The sequence below is a fragment of the Phyllobates terribilis genome, unplaced genomic scaffold, assembly GCF_046119375.1.
Source record: "Phyllobates terribilis strain yellow unplaced genomic scaffold, ASM4611937v1 Scaffold_1__5_contigs__length_1240528914, whole genome shotgun sequence".
In the NCBI taxonomy this organism is placed as follows: Eukaryota; Metazoa; Chordata; class Amphibia; order Anura; family Dendrobatidae; genus Phyllobates; species Phyllobates terribilis.
The window spans coordinates 38,549,222-38,573,637 of NW_027362761.1; the positions used below are offsets into that span (position 1 = coordinate 38,549,222).

Consider the following 24,416-nt stretch of genomic DNA (forward strand, 5'->3'; position numbering starts at 1 on the left):
AGTTCCTTGACTGACCTGAGGCTAAGAGGGCGCTAGCGAGTTGTGCTGTGTAGTGACGTTGAAGGGATAACACACTACCGTGTTCCCTGCGCTGGTTGCAGCTACCTGGCACTACTTTCTCTAGGTGCAGTACCTTGACTGACCTGAGAGGTAAGGGGGCGCCAGAGAGCTGCACCCACCGGCCGGCTTTCATCACATTGGTGGCAGAGCGGTGGGATTGCAGAATAATAGTGTTGTGGGACCCCTACTCCCAGGCACTAAAGACTGCCAGTGGTAACTTCCACTGCTGGAGTCTTAAGGTCAGCCCAACGTTAGACGGTCAGGCTAAAAGTATAACAAGGTGTGTGCAAACTCAGGGTTGCAGCGGTGTCGGTTACCAAGATGGCAGACGGCACCAGGAGCAAGACCCTGCAGGAGTCTAATGCTACGGTCCGTGTGGCAGGAGGGGAGGACATTGTTACTCATGGCGAGGAGGAGTCCAGCCCGGGCACCTCAGGGAGCCAGTCCCCAGTATACGGTCCCGCAGTGGGCTGCCCACCACCTACCCAGCCCAGCCTGTCCAGATCACAAGCCCTTTTACAAGCGGCTATGGCAAGTCTCCAGTCTCATGGCGATGCCGTCTACAAAACCCTCCTGGCAGCATCAGAGAAGGCAGCGGAGGAGGAGCGTGCAGAGCGGGCTGCGGAGCGGGCTGCGGAGCGGGCTGCGGAGCGTGAAGCTGCAGAGCGCCGGGAGGCTGCGGAGCGTGCAGAGCGAGCTGCGGAGCGCCAGCACCAACTGGACCTGGCCCAGCGGGGGCTTCCGCTAGAGCAACCAACCCATCAGGAGACCAAGTCGTCCAAAGTCCGAGCTGAGGACTTCCCTCTACTGGAGAAGGATGGGGACCTGGACTCCTTTCTGGTGGCATTTGAACGGACCTGTCTTCAGCACCATCTGGCCCGGGATCAGTGGGCCAGATACCTGACCCCCCGTTTGAGGGGTAAGTCCCTGGATGCCTTGGGGGACTTACCTGCCGGGGAGGTACAGAACTACGACTGCATCAAGCGGGCCCTGATCCGGCAGTACAACCTCACTCCCGAGTCGTACCGCCAGAAGTTCCGGAGCCTGCTGCGTGGCCCCAAGGACACCTGGACCGATCATATGCGGGCGCTGTTGAGAGCCGCAGAGCACTGGACCTCGGGTCTAGCGCTTACTACCCGCCAGGAGGTCCAGGAACTGTTCGTCACGGAGCAGTTCTTGTGGAACTGCCCAGAGGACCTCCGACAGTTCCTCCGTGACCGAAAACCAACAGGGGCTTCTGCTACAGCCGCCCTGGCAGACGAGTATGCCAATAACAGGGCGCCTGAGCTGAAGAAGTCTGCCAGCAGCACCTGGAGAGGGGGTAAGCCCAGTCATGCCCCTGTTTCCCCGGCCCCTAGAACACAAGGGGTGTATCCCCCTGTTGCCCTCTCCAGGCAAGGACCAGACGTAAGACGTTGTCATCTATGCAACAAACCAGGACACTTTAGGGCTGAGTGTCCCCAGCGCCAAAAGACCCCATCCCAGTCCCAGAGAGCGCCCAATGTTTTGTGTGTGGGAGGGGGTGGTGGTAGGTCCCTGGACAACATCCAACCCGTCACCATAGGCCGTTCTGCGGTCATGGGACTGCGGGACACGGGCGCTGAACGAACACTGGTACGGCCTGAGGTGGTGTCCCCCCAGGACTTGGTACCAGGAAAGACTCTTTCCGTCTCCGGGGTTGGAGGCGTGGAGCCGGCACTTCCCGTTGCCATGGTGTATTTGGACTGGGGTGCCGGAAGGGGGATGCGGGAGGTGGGAGTAACGCCAAATATTCCCGCAAATGTTTTATTAGGGACCGACTTGGGGCGTCTTGTATCGCAGTATGTACCCTCTGAACCCCCAAGTTCGGCCCCCCAAGAGTGTATTGATTTGTCTGCTGCTAATGCCAACCATGTTGTATGTAGTGTGCGTCCTGCTGAGGAGGAGGGAGTGAAACCTGAGGGTAACACCTGCACAGACACAACACAAACAGGGTTAGTGAAAGCAGGTGGGGAGTGTGGGGATGCCCGCAGAGGTGCTCAGCCGGCGTGCCGTGACCTCTTGTCCTCCGGTGAGGGAGGGGGCGGGCAGGATTCTGTAGAGGGAAGCTCAGGGATGGAGAGGGGGGCAGCTACCGGCAGTGTAGGGCTCCCAGGGGTATCCAGGCTGCTGAGTATAGGCCCACTGCAGGGGGAGGAACAGGCCATGGGAGGTGGGGGTGTCCCAAGAGAGGAGCCGCCAGGTAAGACCCCAGGGCAGGAGTTCCCCACATCCGAGATGTCCAAAGGCCTAGGAAGCCTGCCTGATCGGGCGGCTTGGTCAGAAACAGAGGGGAAGCAGGCACTACCCACGGTCACAGCGGTCATAGCCGCTGTCACCAGGAGTGGGAGCGCCGGAGCCCAAGGAGCCTTGCAGAGGTCCGACGGCTTCCCCACTTCTGACCAAGTGTCTGCCGGGTCAGACAGCGGCCAGGTGACATGCCCGGAGGGGCTGACGGAGGATGTGGCAGTTTCGTCGATTCTGGCCACATCAAGTCAGGAATTTCAGGCTGCGTTGGAAGCAGACGACAGCCTGAAAGCTCTCAAGGAACAGGCGGCACAGCCTCCCATGGAGTCAGACTGCGAGCGGGTGGTCTGGGACCAGGGACGGCTGTACCGGGTAACGGTCCAGCAGGGTTCACCGGAGGCGTGGCCCAGGGACCGACAGTTAGTGGTACCCTATCCGTTCAGGGCGGAATTGTTGCGGATCGCACACGAGATTCCGATGGCCGGACACCTAGGGATCGCTAAAACCAAGGCCAGGATAGCTCAGCATTTCTACTGGCCTGGGATGGGAGCCGCGGTGGGTGCCTACTGCCGTTCGTGTGACACCTGTCAGAGGGTGGGGAAGGCGGGGCCGCGCCCCAAAGCCCCACTGGTAACTCTGCCAATCATCGAAGAGCCTTTCTCGAGGGTTGCTGTGGATCTTATTGGACCTCTGTCCACTCCCAGCCACTCCGGGAAATGCTTCATACTCACGGTAGTGGACTATGCCACCCGGTACCCGGAAGCGGTAGCTTTGTCGTCCATTCGGGCCGACAAGGTGGCTACCGCCTTACTGGAGATCTTCTCCAGAGTGGGTTTCCCCCAAGAAATGCTCACCGACCGAGGGACCCAGTTCATGTCGCGGCTGATGGAGTCCCTCTGTAAGCAAATGCAGGTGCAACATCTGGTGGCCAGCCCGTATCACCCACAGACTAATGGCCTGTGTGAGCGGTTCAATGGCACCTTAAAGCAGATGCTTAAGATGTTGGTCGACTCCCACGGGAGAGACTGGGAGCGTTACCTCCCACACCTCCTATTTGCTTACCGGGAGGTTCCGCAGGCCTCAACGGGGTTCTCCCCCTTTGAGCTCCTGTACGGGCGACGGGTACGGGGCCCCCTGGCTCTGGTGAAGGAAGCATGGGAAGGGGATTTGGCCACCCCCGAGGTGTCGGTCATCGAGTATGTCGTGCGCCACCGGGACAGGATGATGGCCTTGGCAAAGCTGGTGCAGGACAATATGGCCCAGGCCCAGGCCGACCAGAAGCGGTGGTACGACCAGAATGCTTGTGAGAGGACCTACCAGGTGGGTCAAAAGGTGTGGGTACTGGTCCCCGTACCACAGAACAAGCTTCAGGCAGCCTGGGAAGGTCCCTACTTCGTGCACCAGAAACTCAATGCCGTCACCTATCTGGTCACCCTGGATCACGCCCGTGGAAGGAGGAAGGCCTTCCACGTGAACATGATGAAGGCTCATCATGAGCGGGAAGCGACTGCCCACCCAGTGTGCAATCTTCCCGAGGAAGGAGAGGTAGAAACCCTCCTGGATCTGCTCACCCAAGCCAAGGCGGGTGGGTCCATCGAGGATGTGGGGGTTGGCCACCAGCTCACGGAGGACCAACGGTCCCAGCTGGGGACCACCCTGCACCCCTTCCGGGGGCTGTTCAGCAGCCTGCCCGGAAGGACTGAGATGGCTGTCCACGACGTGGACACTGGCGATCACCCGCCGATCCGGCGTTCAGGGGTGCAGGGAAACATGCGCCAAGAGATAGACGAGATGCTGAAGCTGGGGGTGATCCAGGCATCCAGCAGCGCGTGGGCCTCGCCTGTAGTCCTCGTACCAAAGAAGGACCGAACTACACGGTTCTGCGTGGACTACCGGGGGCTCAACGCTGTAACGGTCACCGATGCGTTCCCCATACCACGCATCGATGACCTGCTCGATCGGATGGCCGGGGCTAAGTACCTGACCATCATGGATCTGAGCCGGGGGTACTGGCAGATTCCTCTGACCCCCGCGGCAAGGGAACGCTCTGCCTTTATCACCCCTTTTGGACTGTACGAGTCCACAGTGATGCCATTCGGCATGAAGAATGCCCCTGCCACTTTTCAGCGGATGGTCAATACGCTGCTTGAGGGACTTGAAGGGTACGCGGCTGCGTACTTGGACGATATTGCAGTCTTCAGTCCCACTTGGGAGGATCACCTAGAGCACCTGCGGCAGGTGCTCGGTCGGATCCACCGGGCAGGCTTGACCATCAAGCCGGAAAAGTGCCAGCTGGGCATGAGTGAGGTCCTCTACCTGGGTCACCGGGTAGGCGGGGGGGTTCTGAAGCCAGAACCGGGGAAAGTGGATGCCATCGCATCCTGGCCCACTCCTAGGACCAAAAAGCAGGTGATGTCCTTCTTGGGGACCGCCGGGTACTATAGGAGGTTCGTCCCACACTATAGCACCCTGGCCAAGCCCCTGACGGACCTCACCAAGAAGAAGCTGCCCGTCGCAGTCGACTGGACAGTCGCCTGCGAGACAGCTTTCGGGGCACTCAAGGCCGCCCTAAGTAGCTCCCCTGTACTGCAAGCTGCCGACTTCGACCGGCCGTTTGTGGTACAGACCGACGCCAGTGACTTTGGCCTCGGTGCTGTGCTAAGTCAGGTCAACACGACAGGCCAGGAACATCCTGTCTTGTACCTGAGCAGGAAGCTACTGCCCCGGGAGGTGGCTTACTCCACGGTGGAAAAAGAATGCCTGGCAATTGTATGGGCCCTGCAGCGTCTGCAGCCCTACTTGTACGGGAGCCATTTCACCGTGGAGACGGACCACAACCCCCTCAGCTGGTTACACACGGTCTCTGGGTCGAATGGCAGGTTGCTACGCTGGAGCCTCGCTCTCCAGCAGTACCACTTCTCCATTCGCCACAGAAGAGGCCGTGACCACGGTAACGCTGACGGGTTATCCCGGCAAGGGGAGGGTGCAGAAGGACGCACGGGGGAACACAGGAATGTGCTACCCCCTCGCGCCCTCGTATAGGGGGAGGTGTGATGAACCTGTAGCCGCCATCTTGGTAATGATAAATCATATCCAGGGATGGCCACACTTCAGCAGCCCCCACCCTTGGGACCTTCTGTTAAAACGTCAACTAGATAGTTTCCCCCCATCCAGGCTCCTGTAAGATAAGAAGCCTACTTAACACTTGAATGCTAGGAGCTTCAAAGACTTCGAGAGGAAACACAGCCAGCAGGGGGGGGTGCTTCGTCTATCTGTACCTGACCATTTGTCCCATAGGACTAGTTTCTTTGTCTGTCACAAGCATGGAGGCATAAGATATAGAAACATGAATAGTACACGCATGTTGCGTGGGATGGGCCAATAAAAAAATATCACGGCGTCCCGGAGCCATTGCGCACACAAGCCTCCGCGGTAGACGTTTGTACGTGCTCTGGAAGCCAAGATATAGCGCGGAGCCATTCCTGAGGACCGTATGGTATCATAATTGATATCAAAAGGTCGGTTACGGCGGCCCGAATCCATGGGAACCCCTGGGGGTATCATGAGACCATCCCAGAAGAAGTTATTGGGTTCCATAGAATTTGGGCTTCTGATCGAAGTTAGACCTGAGGGTGGAGACTGAGCCAGCTGACCTCACCAGCAGTGGGCGGGACGGGGCAGGTAAGATAGCAGGACAGACAAGAGACAAGTCAGTTTTTGACCCAAGAGTGGTGTGCTGAACATCTGAGCACCAGCTGAGGCCACCAAGGGGAGGAGCAGTTTGACCATGCGGTGGTAGGCCTCAGCCTGTAACAAAGAACCGTGCCTGCGACCGCAGAATCCTCTCCCTGCGTCACAAGAAAATCAAGAAACCGGTAACTGATATGCTGTGGTGATTCTGTGTGTTGTATTCCATTGTTGTATAGTTTAGCCTGACCTTATACCTGTGTATATTTAGTTGTATATCGTGTATCTAGTGTATTATTATAATCAATTACCTCAAGTAATTGTGGGCCCGCCTTTTATTCTGCATAACGAACGCACGTCCGTGTGAGCTCGGCTCAAGCCAAAAACGCTACCCAGGGTTGGTTCCTGACCCGATATAGGCCCATTCACGGACTGGGCGTATATCTAAAATAGGGACTGGTGGCAGCATACCAACTGGGGATTGGGGAAGGCTGGTAGTGACGGTCGGAGGTTCAGATATATATATTCCTGGCGCGGCCAAGGAAGATATATATACCGCCCTCACTACAGAGGGCCCCGATACCCAGTAGGTTACAGGACAGTCTCTCTGGCGACCGCTTATCCTAGGTGCAGTTCCTTGACTGACCTGAGGCTAAGAGGGCGCTAGCGAGTTGTGCTGTGTAGTGACGTTGAAGGGATAACACACTACCGTGTTCCCTGCGCTGGTTGCAGCTACCTGGCACTACTTTCTCTAGGTGCAGTACCTTGACTGACCTGAGAGGTAAGGGGGCGCCAGAGAGCTGCACCCACCGGCCGGCTTTCATCACAGCCCCCCTCCCTTCTGAGCCCCACAGTGTGTCTAAACCACATTTAGAGTCCACAAGTGTGGCATTTCTATAGCGATGAGAGCCCACCTAATTTACGGGTGCATGTCTCCAGAAGCACGAGCTAGGCATAAAGTACAAGGCACTACAACATACTTGGCACTACAGTGTACAGGCACTACAATAGCAGATTTGCAATTTTCACTCAGCAACATCTACTGCTGCTTGTTTCTGGAAAAAATCAATGGAGTCAAAATCATCACTACACTTGTAGATAAATTCCCAAAGGGGTATAATTTCCAAAATGGGGTTACTTGAGGGGAGTATTCTGCTCTTCTAGCACTTAGGGGCTCTGTATATAGAGTCTGCAAACTATTCTAGGAGAACCTGCCCTCCAGGAGGCAAATAGTGCACCATCCCTCCCAAGTCGCACCATGTGGTTAAGCAGTACTGTACAACCACATATGGGGTATTTCCACATTCAGCAGAAATTGTGTGACAAATTTTGGTGCTATTTTACAATTTCCCCTTGTGAAAATGTAAAATCTGGGGCTAAAACAAAATTTTTGGAGTAAAAATGTAATTAATTTTTCTTCACTGCCCAATGGTATAAAATTCTGTGACACACCCGTGGTGTCAATATGATGAATGCACCCTTAGATGCATTCATTGAGAAATGTAGGTTCTGCTGTTCTGACACCTCAGGGGCTCTCCCAGTGGGTCATGGCACCCGCAAACCATAACAATAAAAGCTGCACTAAATTATGGCGCTCCTTCCCTTTCGAGTTTTGCACTGTGCCTCAAAAGTAGTTCCCAATTACATGTAGGGCATTGGCGTACTCAGGAGAAATTGCACAACAAATTGAGAGGTCCATTTTTTCCTATTAGCCCTTATTAAAATTAAAAATTTGGGGCTAAAACAACATTTTAGCTATAAAAATGTAATTATTTTTTCTTCATCGCCCAATGGTATACATTTCTGTGAGGCACATGTGGTGTCAACATGATCACTGCACCCCTAGAAAAATTAATTGAGAGGTGTAGTTTGTAAAATTACATCACTTATGCGGGGTTTCTGCTGTTCTGGCACCTCAGGGGCTCTGCCAATGTGATTTGGCACCCTCAAACCATTCCAGCAAAATCTGAACTCCAATATGGTGCTTATTCCCTTCTGAGCTTTGCACTGTGTCTCAAAAGTAGTTTTTGACCGTACATGGGATATTGGTGTACTCAGGAGAAATTGCAAAACAAATTTTATCGTGCAATTTCTCCTGTTACCCTTTTTGTCTCTCTAGTTTTACCATTTGATTTCCTATTAGGTTACTTGCGTTTTTTTCATTGTGTTTTTGAGTGTATTTTTTACATGCATTTTTATTGTATTTTTTGATGCTGCAGTTTTTGTCTCTTTTAGTATATCATGTTTTACATTAAGTTACTTTGATTTTGACACTTCCTGGTATCTGGCTTTCACAAAACTTTATTGATACAGTTATGTGCGTGTTATATGCATTTTAGTGCGTTTCCACGGTGGAAATACACTAAAAACACATATGCTTTTTAACCTGTGAATCTTCCAGAACTAATACAGTTCTATGGGGAAAATCCTCATATAAAGCACAGAATACCCACGAGAGAAAGTGACATGTTTCAAATACACACCACAGGTAAGTTTAAGTAGCATAAAAAAGCCCAATGGGCATAAGATTTCTATAAATCCCATCCACTTTGATGGAACTGTAAGATGCTGCGTTTTTTGCACAGTGAAAATTCGAAGTGTCAAAAACTTATTGTGGGAACTTAACTTTAGTCATCGTAAGTTTTTAGTTGCCCACCAGCATAATTATTTACCTCTCTAGAAGCATGTTTTTTTGTTCACACAATCAGATTAAGAATCAACCAAAAGCCTGTGGCAGCTCTTTGGAAAAAAAAAAACTCCACAAACAATGTGGAATAAACAATTGATGCAAGATAGGTGGTGAAGTATGCAATAGAATAAAGGCAAAAGACTTAAACATTAGAAAGGTTTGTAATGTAAGCAATTATTTTCTGCAGTTCTTCTTGTAGGAGTTAGCCTCAAGGGACTCCATGATACTTTGCTTGGGATCTTAAGTGTATTCATAGCCTGGAACAATAGCTAGGCCTAGAATAGTGACACCACGAACAAAGCCAATGTTCAATACAGATATATGGCTGTCCCAAGCTTCTTTCTGCTCTCTAGACTTCAGGGCACAGCTGGCTTTGATTCTTCTTATCTCCGGCAGGCGGGATAATAAATCCTCGTAGGACGGATCCTTCCTCTGACAGTACTTAAATTGGTTCTAATCTCAGCTGTGATCAGGAGCAGGCTGCATTAGTTAGCACTCTGTGTGTCATCCTGGAGACCTGACATTGCTTGCTCCGTGTAGACCTCTTGGGCCTGTATCTCAAAGAATGACATCTATAGGAGCAGGCACTGCTCAATACAGTGCTCATAGCCTCTAGGGCAAATAAATCATGGACGAAGATACTGACAGCTCTACTGAATGTCCATTTTCTGAAATAATGCCTATTCACGTAACATGACTACACTTTAAGGTCATCTATTGATGTTACCCTGAGGGCGATGCAAACCTCCTGAATGAGCTGTGGACTATGGCATAAAGGACACTTTGTCTAGTCATTGTCTGGTTAAGAAATCAACACAGTCCTCATTCATCCTCTTTGTCTCCCATTAGTTCAGTAGCATTTGCAGCTTTGATGTGGATGAATAAAAAGAAAAATGGAATAAAATGTCTACTAAAGGGCTCGTGTAGTATGAGCATTAGGGTACGTTCACACTGGCTTATATTCCCTCATGCGAGAAAATCAGGCCGATTATGCTAATGTCCCTCGGATCAAACTCTGTAAGAGTATGATACAAGTGTCATCTGAGTGTGAGCAGCACAGGTGCGGAGAAGATGGAGAACTTAATTTCTCCATCTTCTCCATTGTTTGAGTCGGCACATTATGGGACCGCACTTGGATGACATCTGAGTGCAGTCCGATGTTTCACATGCACCCATAGACTTGCATGGGTGCGCATGATCCAAATATTAAAGCCACTCACAGCATGCTATGATTATTCTCCCACGCTGAATTGGCACAAGAGAATAATTGCAGATCAGCACTGCCCCATAGTATAACGTTAGGCCGAGTGCTATCCGATAAAATATCGCATAACACTCGGCTGTGTTACAGTTATATGAAAAAGTTTGGGCACCCCTATTAATCTTAAGCTTAATGTTTTATAAAAATTGGTGTTTTTGCAACAGCTATTTCAGTTTGATATATGTAATAACTGTTGGACACAGTAATGTTTCTGCCTTGAAATGAGGTTTATTGTACTAACAGAAAATGTGCAATCTGCATTCAAACAAAATTTGACAGGTGCATAAGTATGGGCACCTCACCAGAAAAGTGACATTAATATTTAGTAGATCCTCCTTTTGCAAAAATAACAGCCTCTAGTCGCTTCCTGTAGCTTTTAATGATTTCCTGGATCCTGGATGAGGGTATTTTTGAACATTCCTCTTTTACAAAACAATTCCAGTTCAGTTAAGTTTGATGGTCGCAGAGCATGGACAGCCCTCTTTAAATGATCCCACAGATGTTCAATGATATTCAGGTCTGGGGACTGGGAAGGCCATTCCAGAACATTGTAATTGTTCCTCTGCATGAATGCCTGAGTAGATTTGGAGCGGTGTTTTGGATCATTGTCTTGCTGAAAGATCCATCCCCTGCGTAACTTCAACTTTGTCACTGATTCTTGAACATTATTGTCAAGAATCTGCTGATACTGAGTGGAATCCATGCGTCCCTCAACTTTAACAAGATTCCCGGTGCCGGCATTGGCCACACAGCCCCAAAGCATGATGGAACCTCCACCAAATTTTACTGTGGGTAGCAAGTGTTTTTCTTGGAATGCTGTCTTTTTTAGCCACCATGCATAACGCCTTTTTGTATGACCAAACAACTCAATCTTGGTTTCATCAGTCCACAGGACCTTCTTCCAAAAAGAAATTGGCTTCTCCAAATGTGCTTTTGCATTCCTCAGCCAACTCTGTTTGTGGCGTGCTTGCAGAAACGGCTTCTTTCGCATCACTCTCCCATACAGCTTCTCCTTGTGCAAAGTGCGTTGTATAATTGACCGATGCACAGTGACACCATCTGCAGCAAGTTGATGCTGCAGCTCTCTGGAGGTGGTCTGAGGATTGTCCTTGACTGATCTCACCATTCTTCTTCTCTGCCTTTCTGATGTTTTTCTTGGCCTTCCACTTCTGGCCTTAACAAGAACTGTCCCTGTGTTCTTCCATTTCCTTACTATGTTCCTCACAGTGGAAACTGACAGGTTAAATCTCTGAGACAGCTTTTTGTATCCTTCCCCTGAACAACTATGTTGAATAATCTTTGTTTTCAGATCATTTGACAGTTGGTTTGAGGAGCCCATGATGCCACTCTTCAGAGGAGATTCAAACAGGAGAACAACTTGCAAGTGGCCACTTTAAGTAGCTTTTCTCATGAGTGCATACACCTGGCTATGAAGTTCAAAGCTCAATGAGGTTACAAAACCAAAAAAAGTGCTTTAGTAAGTCAGTAAAAAGTAGGTAGGAGTATTTAAAACAAGAAAATGATAAGGGTGCCTATACTTATGCACCTGTCAAATTTTGTTTGAATGCAGATTGCACATTTTCTGTTAGTACAATAAACCTCATTTCAAGGCAGAAACATTACTGTGTCCAACAGTTATTACATATATAAAACTGAAATAGCTGTTGCAAAAACACCAATTTTTATAAAACATTAAGCTTAAGATTAATAGGGGTGCCCAAACTTTTTCATATAACTGTATATGCCAGTGTGAACGAGCCCTTATAAACAAAATAGAGAGGAATCCCCTGCTCACAAGTACACTCTGTTAGGAGGGAGGCATCAGCTAGGAAGTACAGCTGACTAGCTTGAAATGAGTCTGAATCGGCCATGATTTGTTTATACATCTACTTACTGATGCAATGAAAATCAGGAATTTATTATTATGGTTCTAAGCAGTACTGGATTTATATTTTTCTGTATCACCGGTTCTGAAATACATTATTTTTTTAATGGTCATCATGAATGGGCACCATCCCTACAGAGACAGTGTGTGGCCACTTGGTGATATCCGTCAATCAACAGAAGTTTCAACTGATAACAAGAACAACTTTGACTTCAGTATATTTTAAACAGCCTTCCTTTTCTTATTCATATAGGTACTGGAGAAAGTGTAAAGCCTCTACATATCCATAGAAATCAACATGGCCTTATACAGTGTGGCTTGGCACAGTCTGTGACCCTCCCTTGTCTTTTCTCTCTACATCCCAACCAATCCATGCAAGCAAACAATGTTGTCTCAGATTCGCCACGAATTAAATGGAGTAAAATCCAGCCTGGACCTGGCAAGAAGGAGATAGCTGTACTGGTCGCGAGAGAGAATGTGGTAAAAATTTCTCGAGGTTATGAAGGGAGAGTGTCTTTACCTGGATATGCTCACAATAGAGACAATGCCACCTTGGTTCTGTCCAATGCTCGTGCCAGTGACTCCGGGGTATACCGCTGTGAAATTGTCCTGGGAATTGAAGATGAGCAGGACACCGTGCCCCTTGAAGTAACTGGTAGGTGATATTTGTTATATTTTATGGTTAGTATTAATGAGCATCCTGCTTATAATAGAACTGCAGTAGAACAATACATTTAAGGACAAGTTACAGACATATACACTATATCTATACTGTAAGTTCCAGGTTGCCATTAAAGGGGTTTTCTGATTTTGGAAAACCGCTGTCCCTCGGCTGTAGTTTGTTCTAAAAATCAAACTGTGCTTTACTCACCCTCTCAAGGTCCAATGCTGAGTCTCCGCCACTGTTCCTGTCTGTTATTGTCTGTAGCACTGATGTGAAATCGACAACGCTGCAGCCACTAAGTGAGCGCAGCGGTTCCGAGCAGCTCGTGCCGCGAACTTGAGCAGAGTTGCTGAGTTCACGTATAGGCTGAAGCACTACAACGTGAAGTCAGCGCTGCAGACAATAAGGCTGTGTGCCCACGATGCGGTGGCATTTCCGCCGCGAAAACGCATTAAAAATGCTTGTTAAGTTGTCTGCCATGTTTCCCATTGATAATCCACATGTGCTGTGCACATGCTGCGGAAATTTCCGCTGCGGATTAGCATTGCGGAAAAATCCGCCGCACAACCATTTATTGTGCGTAATCGCGGTGAAATCGCCGCCATTGACTTGCATTGAACCGCAAAAAATCTGCATGTATACATGTATACATGCGGATGTTATGTGGTTCAATGCGCGGATGGTACCCGGGTCTGGAGAAGAGGAAACTCTCCTCCAGACCCGGGTACCATTAGTAAAAAAAAGAATTAAAACGTAAAAAATAAAAAAAAAACATTATACTTTCCTCTCCGGCGGCCCCCGGTCTCCTCTCCGGTGGCGTCTTCGGCGTCCCGCTGTGTTCTGAAAGGACCTGCAGTGACGTCATTTAGTTATATGACGTCAGCGGTCGCGTGACCTGTCAGCTGACTTAATGACGTCAACGCAGGTCCTTTCAGAACACAGCGGGACACCGAGGACAGAGGATGCCACCGGAGAGGAGACCAGTGGCCGCCAGAGAGGTAAGTATAATGGGTTTTTTTATTATTTTTTACATTTTAATTCTTTTTTTTTATTATTGATGCTGCATTTAATGCAGCATAAATTGGTCACTCAATATAAATCCATGCCGGCTGCATGGATTTATATTGAGTGACCAACTTGCCAAGCACTTTCCAAATGATAATCAAAATCGCTTGGAAAAGCGCTTGAAAAAATGCATGCGAAAATGCATGCAAAAACACTTAAAAAAACGCTTCTCCCTGGCAGAAACACTCAGGAAAAATCTGCATCAATTAAGCATCGTGGGCACATAGTCTAACAGTCACTGGAAGCAGCGGTAGAGACTCAGAGCTAGGCCTGGGAAGGGTGAATAACGCACAATTTTGTTTTTTTTTCAATACAAACTGCAGCCAAGCAATAGTGAAAACCAGAAAACCCCTTTACTAGCTTTTCCAGCCACTGAAATTCTTAATTGTAGGCATGACTTGATGTTAATGTTTAAAATCACAATTTCTCTAGAGATCTAGGCATTTTTATTTCACTCCTGCTTACAATCTGATCCTGGTTGTATCTTTCGGGTCTTTGTTTCCCTTTCAGACATCATTTTTTATAGTGTCTCACTCCTATTTATTGACCATTCAAAGCACTTTGTCACTCATGCTTTATTCCTCCACATATTGTGTCCTAATACACCAGTCCTTTTGTATTTCACATGTGCTGGCGTAATAATTGTCCTATGCCCTTTCTACCTGTGCCAAATGTATTCTTCCACCCACTCAATTTCATTTGCATTAGCAGCTCCTCTTTATCCTCCTCACTAGCTTTTCTTTATGATTTTGCTCAGATACACATCATTCATTCTTGCAATTACTTTACAGTCACATACCCTTGATGTGAGCCATTGTTGCCATCAATCTGTTTCTCATTCACTTCTATTCATTGTACCATTTCGCTGTCTCCTTCATTCTTCATGTGAGTTCTGGTGTCTCTGTGCTGCCATTTTCTTATTGCCATCTAATATAGCTTTCTTATTTACTTGCAAACAGCCATTTGGCTTGCCCCCTCTTTCCAGCGTTCTTTCCTTGATATCATCAAACAGAGAAAATCCCATTTAGAGGCTATAACTGCACATTTCTGATTCCTGGCACCTCTACTCCATCTTTTTTTTCCTTATTTTTTTTTGAGAGCAGCATCGTCTCTCCCATCTGTTCTCACCTTCTCGCAGCTTTTTGGCCCCTTCACGGTGTTGGCCCTGTTCTTTGTGTTGTCACGCTCCCCCTCTCAATGTCTGCCTGTTTCACAGCTTGCTTGCTCTGGTAATTAATAGCAATTATGTAAATCGACAGGACAGCCCTGGACTGCTATGTACAGTGTTTGTACTAGGCCTCATACAGATTTATTTACACACGTACATTACAGCATTATTGTTTTATTATTCAGAACATTATATGGTGCTTGCTTCTTTAAACGTGTATTAAAAGGGCACTTGTCTCCATTATTGTCACCTTCATAGAATAAATGGATAAGCATTAGGTTATGATATAGCTGAAGCTTTAGTGGGAAGCGACAATTCATGCTGTTTGATGGCCCCAGCAGCTGTAGATCTAGTGCAATAAACTTACATTCGAGTGGTTTTGCAGGAGACAGAATTATTAACTTGATGATACCTCTAATTTGTACGTAAAAAGCTGGTGAAGGATACTGTCTGGCTCCCGAAACTTCTGTACATTTATGCTTTGCGATATCCATTGTTATTGATCTGTCATTATCTTATTTAAAAGTTACATGTAAAATAACACCCAAGGAGTATTCGGGACCAGTAAGATCTCATGTATCATATGCAAAATATTTTCTGTTCCAAACGTTACAATAAAAGTGGCCCACTGTCAATAGTAAAAGTGGTCCAATGCACGAGCCTAATTTATGAAAACTGTCTAACACAGAACCAGGCCTTGTTCCCCATAACAACCGATCATGGCTTAGTTTTGTCAAGAACAGTTTAAGAGATAAGAGATGACACCAGATTACTTAAAGGGTTTTCCCACAAACAAAAGTTAATTTTAATCAATAGATCTTGGAATAATAATAAGTTCCACAATTGAATGTATTTAAATAAAATGTTCCTGTGCTGAGATAATCTTATAAATGTGCCCCTGCTGTGTACTGTGTAATGGCTGTGTCTGACCGTGCAGGAACATGGTCTGATCATACCACATCTCCTGGACAGGGGAGGAAGCAAGAGAGTATACTGACATTACAGCAGGGGATCACAGCTGATTCTTTCTTAGAGGGAAAATATTGTTTAAAACGCACCTGTCAGCAGGATTGTGCTTAGTAAACCACATACACTGTCGGGTGGGCACCGTTACACTGAGTAAAATGATACCTTTGTTGATGAAATCCGTCCAGTGGCTCTTTTATAATCTTTATTTTCACTTCTGCCATAATGATATGCTCATGCTTCAGGGCGGCCTTTAGGGAGGGGCTGTAACTGGTGCTGTCATTATGTATTCCTATTTAATAATAATAATAATTTTTATTTATATAGCGCCAACATATTCCGCAGCACTTTATAATTAAGCAGGGACATGTACAGACAATAAATTCAATACAAGTTAGGACAGTTTAAACAGTTACCTTAGGAGTGAGGTCCTTGCTCGCAAGCTTACAATCTACAAGCTTTCTGGCTTCTGACAGGTCACTGTGCTTTCAGTGACCTGCCTACTATTTTTAATACTACCTTTGTAATTTCTGTGTCAAACATAAAATTTATGACGCGCCCCCTGGGCCATGTTCAAGGGACAACCGGAGCCGGATCTGGATAGGGGTAGTAGTCCTTGTGGCGGTGACCCGGTCCGTGCCCAGGGTGGTCAAACTAAGTGTGTGGCAGTCTTTTGTAGATGTTGTTTAAGTGTCGACTACGCCACCCGTTGATTGCGGCCAGGAGGCCGCCGCTGCAGAGCAGACCGCTGCTACCGGTGGTAGGATTGTGCAGCAAGGATGGTATAACCCCCAACGGGAGGGGTATGGCCTCAGGGCAGCAGATGTGGAAGATGGTGGTTGTGATGGTGCAGCAAGGAAGCTCAGAGACATGTGATGCAGTTTCAGGGTTTTTACTCACTGGTGTTGTTCCGGTCACTCCGGCCTTGAGTGACCACCCGAGCCGTGCTGCGTCCACCAGGTGTGGGACTCGGCCAACTCCCAGGCAGTCCAGAGCGTGGTCCTGAGCTCCCCTCTCTTCCTTCCTACTGGCCGTTCCCACCAGGGATCCAACTTTGTCCGGCTCCCTCGGGCCTCTTGGTGGTAAAACCTTCTCTGGCTTTCCTGACCCTACTCGTGGTGTGCCTTCCTGGTGGATGTGGTGAGGGTCGCGCCAAAACTTGACCACGACCTCCGGTTCCTGGCTGAGGATCATTAGCCTCCACCAGTTTGGGTTCCGGTACCCTTTTCTGCCAACCCTTCACCCTTTTGGTTTACTTCTGGGATCTCAGGGTTCCCTCTTGTCTTGCGTCTCTGGGCCTCTCTTCCTCCTCCTCTCCACTGCAGGCCTGGCCCTGGAGCTGGGCCCAGCCGGAGCCACAGCTCCCCGTCAGCCCTCCTGGCTGAACTCTCCCTCTGACTCTCTCAGCTCTGCTCTTCCTGTCTCTAGATGGTGCCCACCATATATACTCCCTCTATGTGTGAGCCCAGGTGACTAGCACCCAATGGGCTCCTACCTCTATGCCCAGAGTCCCTCCCCTATCTGCCCCTACACTACTGGGATGTTCCTTCCCCCCTCCCACTCCAGCCAGGGACAGACGCTGTCGTACCTGCACATCTATCTGGTGGGAGTACCGTTGTTCTGTCCCCCGGAAATGGGATGAGTGTAGTGCATGCAGCTAGCTGAGCTCAGTCCCACACTCCATCCTTACCCGGGAGTGGAATACCACACCTCTGGATCGAGGTGCAATACCCCTGTAGCAGCCGAGTCCTCGGGGTGCTACATTTACATACAGCAAAATGGCCCCTACCACGCACGTATGCGCAGTAGCATCTCTCCGTTGCCGAGAGATGCTACTGCGCACGCGCCATTTTGCTTTTGGAAAAAGAATTTTGGTGTAGCAATATGGCGTCACGCATGCACAGTAGCATCTCTCAGCAAACGAGAAATGCTACTGCGCAAGCGCGGGCGTACATATTGCTGCAGGCAAATTTCTTTTTCCTCTTGCAAAATGGCGTCCTCGCATGTGCAGTAGCTTCTCTCGGCAACTGAGAGATGCTACATGACGGGGGCCATTTTGTTGTATGTAAATTTTATGTTTGTCACAGAAATTACAAAGGCAGTATTTAAAGTAGTAGACAGGTCACTGAAAGCACAGAAGCCAGAAATAGGAATACATAATAAGAGCACCAGTTACGGCCCCTCCCCAAAGGCTGCCCCAAAGCATGAGCATATCATTATGGCAGAAATTAAAATAAAGATTATAAAAGAACCACTGGACGGATTTAATCAATAAAGGTATCATTTTTATCAGTGTAATGGCACCCACCCGACAGTGTATGTAGTTTACTAAGCACAATCCTGCTGACAGGTGCGCTTTAAAAACTGGCAGGGAAATATTTTACCTCACAGAAAGAATCAGCTGTTATCCCCTGCTGTAATATCTCTATAATCGCTTTTTCTCCACCCCTGCCCAGGAGATGTGGTATGATCAGACCATGTTCCTGCACAGTCAGACACCGCCATTACACAGTACACAGCAGGGGCACATTTATAAGATTATCTCAGAACAGGAACATTTTATTTAACATCCAATTGTGGAACTTATTATTCCAAGATCTATTGATTAAAATGAATTTTCGTTTGTGGGAAAATCCCCTTAAGCCAATTTCTATGTAGACATTTTCTATAAATCATGTTGTCATTTTCTGAGACCTGTAACTTTTTGTATTTTTCCATTATTGAAACTGTATGAGATTTAAGTGAGTATATATGAGATTTTTGAATGCTGAGCTGTACTTTTAATAGGTACAGTTTTGAGGTGCATATGACGTTATGATCGATTTGTATTTAATTTTTTGGGGAGGGTGAGTTGACCAAAAACAGCAATTCTGGCATTTCTATTTTTTTTTCTTTGTGGAGTTTACTTTATTTGTTAAATACGCTCTGCAATATTGAAAGTTCAACACCAAGAAAGAAAGGTAGTAGAATTATGGAAGTCACAGGATCGATAAACATGTTAATGACATGCAAATGATGGAGAAATGGAAACCAAATTTTTAAACCATGTTGATTTATTCAGTTTTGAGCATACAAAAATACATGCACTTACACTTCTTGGCTGATATTTTTACTGGTTGTCTGAGGATTATAGTGTTGCATGGCATGATATATAATAGCCGGACCCCTCTCATTTTTATTCCAGGTACACTAACAGCTTGACGTGATGTTGATTTGGTTGTGGAATCAAAATAACAATTATTATTATTATTAATCAGTGCTACGGCCATATTTCCAGAGTGTCACAGGAACTGATTTTCAATACAACAATACCAGGCCTCATGTTGCTCGTTTTTCTGTGATTTGTAAATGCAAACCAAGAAAAACACATAGAAATCTGACATATAAAAATTGTAATAAGTGTGATGTATTTATATCACTATAATGGAAAATATGTCATAAAATCGGCTATGTGGGATAATGGTGGTAACCTGTATAGTCGGTACAGTAAATGAGCAACAAACAGAACTAAAAAATCAACCAAAAAGTCTAGAATCAAAGTATGGGTTTAAAATATATATATATTTATTGAGGATCAGGAAGATAACAAAAACATCTGCACCCAGAACAGTGGCATCTTGTGGCTGATTACAAGTACTACAGCCCACAAGGAATTATGCCAGGAACAAGCTTGATCAGGGCACTAAGTTCCCCTCTACTCTACTGACTGGACCACTGAAGCTAACCCCTTAGCTTGGCCTACCAACAGTTCAGAGAGGTCTAACTACAGGGACACTTCCTTTAACTACTTCAGTGCCAAGGGGAGGCTACGTCCTTCCCCACTATGACACTGCAATTTAATCAAAGGGGGAGGTGGCAGAGATAATAAAAAATGCTGTTTGGGGTATAATGCAGAAAGTCAGTACTGATTAGGTTGCATTTACACTGGCCAATAATAAAGAACACTCGTTTTCTGCTTATTAACCACCGATCACCCAACAAAAGAATAAAACGCTTGTTCAGCAGGTGAAATTATTTTTAGGCTTGCTTAAAAATCATTGATCACAACAGCTCTTCATCCTGTGTAAACAGATAATGTGCTGCCAAGAATATTGCTATTCTATGTGCTTTCAACAATCGTATTAACAATCATTCTGTATGCAAGGAAGTACATTTGGCCTGCCTAAACAGGCAACTAAACAACTGTTGATTGACTAAAGCCCCCGTCACACTAAGCGAGATCGCTAGCGAGATCGCTGCTGAGTCACAAATTTTGTGACGCAGCAGCGACCTCAGTAGCGATCTCGTTACGTTTGACACTTAGCAGCGACCAGGCCCCTGCTGTGAGATCGCTGGTCGTGTCGGAATGGTCTGGACATTTCTTTGATCGTTGAGACCCCGCTGGGTAGCATGCATCGCTGTGTTTGACACCTTACCAACGACCTTGTTGACGACTTAGACACAGAAACACATAGTCGTGCATCGTTATACAGATCGTTACGGGTCGCCGTATCGTTGCTGCGTCGTTGGGAAGATCTGACTGTTTGACATCTCACCAGCGACCACACAGTGATGCAGCAACAATCCCTGCCAGGTCGTATTGTTGTCGGGATCGCTGTAGCGTCGCTAAGTGTGACGGTACCTTTATATGTAGCTGATTGGTGTTTGTTTAATCCTGCTGTACTGTTTGGGTCTATTTGACCCGAAAAAAAGCTTGTGAATCTGCAGATTATTTATTATAAGGATCTACAAATTATGGTTAGGCAAGTTTGTTTATGGATAGGTGTTGTTATTATGAGTGTTTGTTTTTTTTAACCCTTTCTGTATTAAATAATGATTGTTACATATGTACTGTTTGGGTACCATATTTTCAGTCACATAAACGATTTATAGTATCATTGTGGATTATCTATTGCATCTATTGTTTATTGATTTCTTCAGTTCCTGCCGGTCCTTGCGCTCGATACATTTGCAAGTTACTGCAGATGGATGAGCTTTGAGTACAGGTCTGTGCAGGTCTGTTTCGCTGTAGTATTTAAGCTCTTATTGCTGCTAAACTGGTTAGTATTTGCTGCGATTTTATTATTATTGTTGTTGTTTATTTATATAGTGCTCTTTTATTCCACAAAGCTGATTTTACCCCGTGAAAGTTGTGAGTGTCCATTATTTCAAAAGTTGTATAAAAATGTGGCGAAGATGTCCATTGAGTGAAGCTGAATTGAAAATCTTGCCAACGCCTCAGATTCTGAAGAAGATATCCAACTGGAGAAAGTGTCCAAAGATGAGGACCACATAAGTGGCGGGGAAAGTGATTACGAGTATCAGATTCTGAAGTTGAATCTGATGAGGCACCATACCCAGGCAACTAGTTCAATGCAAGCAATTCAGCCTAAAAACAAAAATGTAATTTAGAACTTGCATCCTTCTGCCCAGGCAGGAAAATTGTCCTGTGCTATCATCAGATAATTCTCTAATAGCTAGCCACTACTAGAGAAGTTTGGGATAAATGGATAGAGATTCTTCCAAAATTATACAATACTGGTGAAAATGTCACTGTGGATGAACAACTTGTGGCATTCCGAAGTAGGTGCCTGTTCACACAATATATACCGAGAAAGCCAGCAAATTGCGGCATCAAAATATTGACACTTTGTGACAGCAGCAGTTCATATGCTCTAAACGCTCAGGTCTTTGCAGGAAAAAAGCCTGGAGAAATACCTGAAAAGAATCCAGGTATGTGAGTCGTTTCAGATTCAACATAGGGACTAAGAGGACAAAATTAGTGATGAGCGAGCACTAAAATGCTCAGGTGCTCATTGCTCAGGTCGAGCAAATTGGAATACTCGGGTGCTCGACCCGAGCAACGAGCCCAATGTAAGTCTATGGGAAACTCGAGCATTTTTCGGCGACTTCCCCCGGTGGTCTGCAGAGGGCCTAAAAATTGCCCAAATCGATGGGAACAGTGCTCAAATTACATGGGAACAGCACGGGGAAGACCCCTGGAAACATCTCTGACTCCCAGGTCACTGCTGTCAAAAACGTGGTCAGAGCATTACGCCACTTTTACGGACTCACAATAAAACATACAAAAACAAAACCAAAATGGATTTTCCTGGGAAATATGTGAAGGGTAATGACTTGTATAAAAGGCAAAATAACCAAAAACACAAATACTCCTCCACAACTTGGGCTATGTTCACACGTAGTATTTTTTATGTATTTTTGCACTTTTGCATTGCTTTCAACCAAGACAAATGCATTCACCAGGAAATGTCATTTTAACATTTTACAACCTTATCTGGCCATGTGGTGTGTGACACATCATCAGACAAATGCATACAATGCTGAAAAGACATGGGAACAGCATGAGGAAGACCTCTGGAAGCATCTCTGACTCCCAGGTCACTGCCTAAAAGTGTGCCCATCATAAGTGATCCTTGACGCATGCGAAGATGCCTCCCGCCATGCACCTGTCATTGCAACAATCACCGTCCACGTCCTTGTCCCACTGCAGCGTTCAGTTGTCCCTACCCCATTCCTTGGAATGCAAGCGCAAGTATGCAGGCAGCCACCCACCGACCCACAGGCTGCAATACTATACTGCCAAATTTTTGACAGCTGCTTGCACTTGAAATGTGGCCTTTTAGGCTCGTGGAGGCGGAAGCTTTACATAACCTCATGCCGGCGGCGGCTGGGTGTCCATACTCGGTCCCCAGCCGCCACTATATTTCCCGGTATCGCCTCCATCTTCCACAAGCACGGGTCCCACAACATTACCCGCGCCCTCCCCAGTGCACTTACTGGGAAGGACCGCCTAACCACAAACACGTGGACAGGTGAATGTGGCCAGGGTCGGTACAGAGCCAGTCCACAACTTTTTTTGCTGACAGTTGTATTTAGCTCGGTGAAAGGACTGGCATAGAGGGAAACCGTATCTACCCTGCGTGTCATTTCTCCCAGGAAGTCCTGTAATTGAGCTTGTTGCAGAAGCAATGGCAGCCAGTCCAACATCAACTCGCACTTGTCGGTGGTGCTTTGACACACACACATCTTTCTTTGCGCATTTAATTTCTTGAATACAGAGTTGGACAATAGCCTGATCTGTAATGCGTTTTGAGAAATAACATGCATAACCATGGCCAATCCACATTAAAAAAGCAGCCATAGAGTGTCCGGGAACCTTCCCCCACACTTTTCTTAGCCAGGGCTACTTTTCGGCAGGGTTGGACGGGCCCACCAGAGAACTGGAGACTCCTCCGGCGGGCCCTGGCTTCTCCTTCAGGAGAGTATAGTGCCGAGGTGAGGCCATGATGATGATAGAGGCCACCATCTGCTTAATTTTCTGTCACTTGGAATGCAAGTGCAAGTATGCAGCCAGCCACCCACCCACCCACAGGCCGCAACACTAAACTGCCAGATTTCTGGCCAGCTCTTTGCACTTGAAATATGGCCTTTTAAGCTCTTGGAGGCGGAAGCTTTTCACAAGCTCATGCCGGCGGCGACCGGGTGTCCATACTCGGTCCCCAGCCGCCACTGTTTCTCCTGGTGTCGCCTCCGCCTTCCACAAGCACGGGTCCCACAACATTACCCGTCCCTCCCCAGTGCACTTACTGGAAAGGACCGCCTAATCACAAACACGTGAACAGGTGAATGTGGCCAGAGACGGAACGGAGCCAGTCCACAACTTTTTTTGCTGAGAGTTGTATTTAGCTCAGTGAAAAGACTGGCATAGAGGGAAACCGTATCTACCCTGTGTGTCATTTCTCCCAGGAAGTCCTCTAAAGCTGATTGCACTTGAAATGTGACCTGAAAATTACTGCTGGTACTTTTCTGTGGGAATTTGCTTACCTCCCACCAGCCTGGAATATTTCCAGCAAACTGTGGTACGACGCCACGGTATTAGCACTGCCCCCAGTACCAGTAGCGAAGCCATCCCCAATTTCCTTCTCAGGAATTTTATTTGGTAGACTGAGTGGCTGCCCAAATACATTTTCTCACAACGGAGCTGAAGATAGAGTGGCAGTAGGTGCAAGTTTTTCCAGCCTGTTAGATATTAGAGGGTGAACGGCAGCACAATGGATCAGTGGTTAGCACTGAAGCCTTGCAGCGCTGGGATCCTGGGTTCAAACCACAGCAAGGACAACATCTGCAAGGATTTTGTATGTTCTCCCCGTGTTTGCGTGTGTTTCCTCCTCGGTAAAAATAGAGTGTCTGGGAAACTTCCCACACACTTTTCTTAGCAAGGACTGCTTCTCGGCAGGGTTGAACGGTCCCACCAGAGAATCCTCTGGTGTGCCTTGGCTTCTACCTCAGGAGAGTTCATGATAGCGCTAACTTTGCAGCTGCTATGGGGCTCTTGAGCGGGTGAGAAAGGTTATCCCTCAGAATCAAATCCTCTGGTGGGCACAATGTTTTTCAATCTGAAACAGCTTCTCAGTGGGAGTTGTATTTCACCACAGTCATATTCTTTAGCTCGGTGAAAGGGCTGGCATAGAGGGAAACTGTATCTACCCCGGCTGTCATTTCTCCGTCACCAGGTTCCGCCCATTGTCACACACGACCATGCCTGTTCAGTGGTGAGAGCAACAGATCAAGCTGCTGTGTTACAATTTTCAACAACTCTGCAGCGCTGGGCGGTTTGTCAATTAAGCATTAAGCATGTTATCTTCAGCACAGCCTGTTGCCGCTTGGCCAAGGCAGTGCTGCAGTGCTGTCAGCTTGTGACTG

General features: G+C 47.3%; 1 protein-coding gene across 2 annotated transcripts in view; it reads left to right on the forward strand.

The window, feature by feature from the left end:
• NCAN (neurocan) overlaps positions 1–24,416 on the forward strand; it is a 398,804-nt gene that overhangs the window by 186,328 nt on the left and 188,060 nt on the right. For both annotated transcript variants that reach the window (XM_073661046.1, XM_073661047.1), the window contains exon 3: positions 12,101–12,502. In XM_073661046.1, the coding sequence (XP_073517147.1) occupies positions 12,101–12,502 (402 nt within the window). The remainder of the gene's footprint in view (positions 1–12,100; positions 12,503–24,416) is intronic.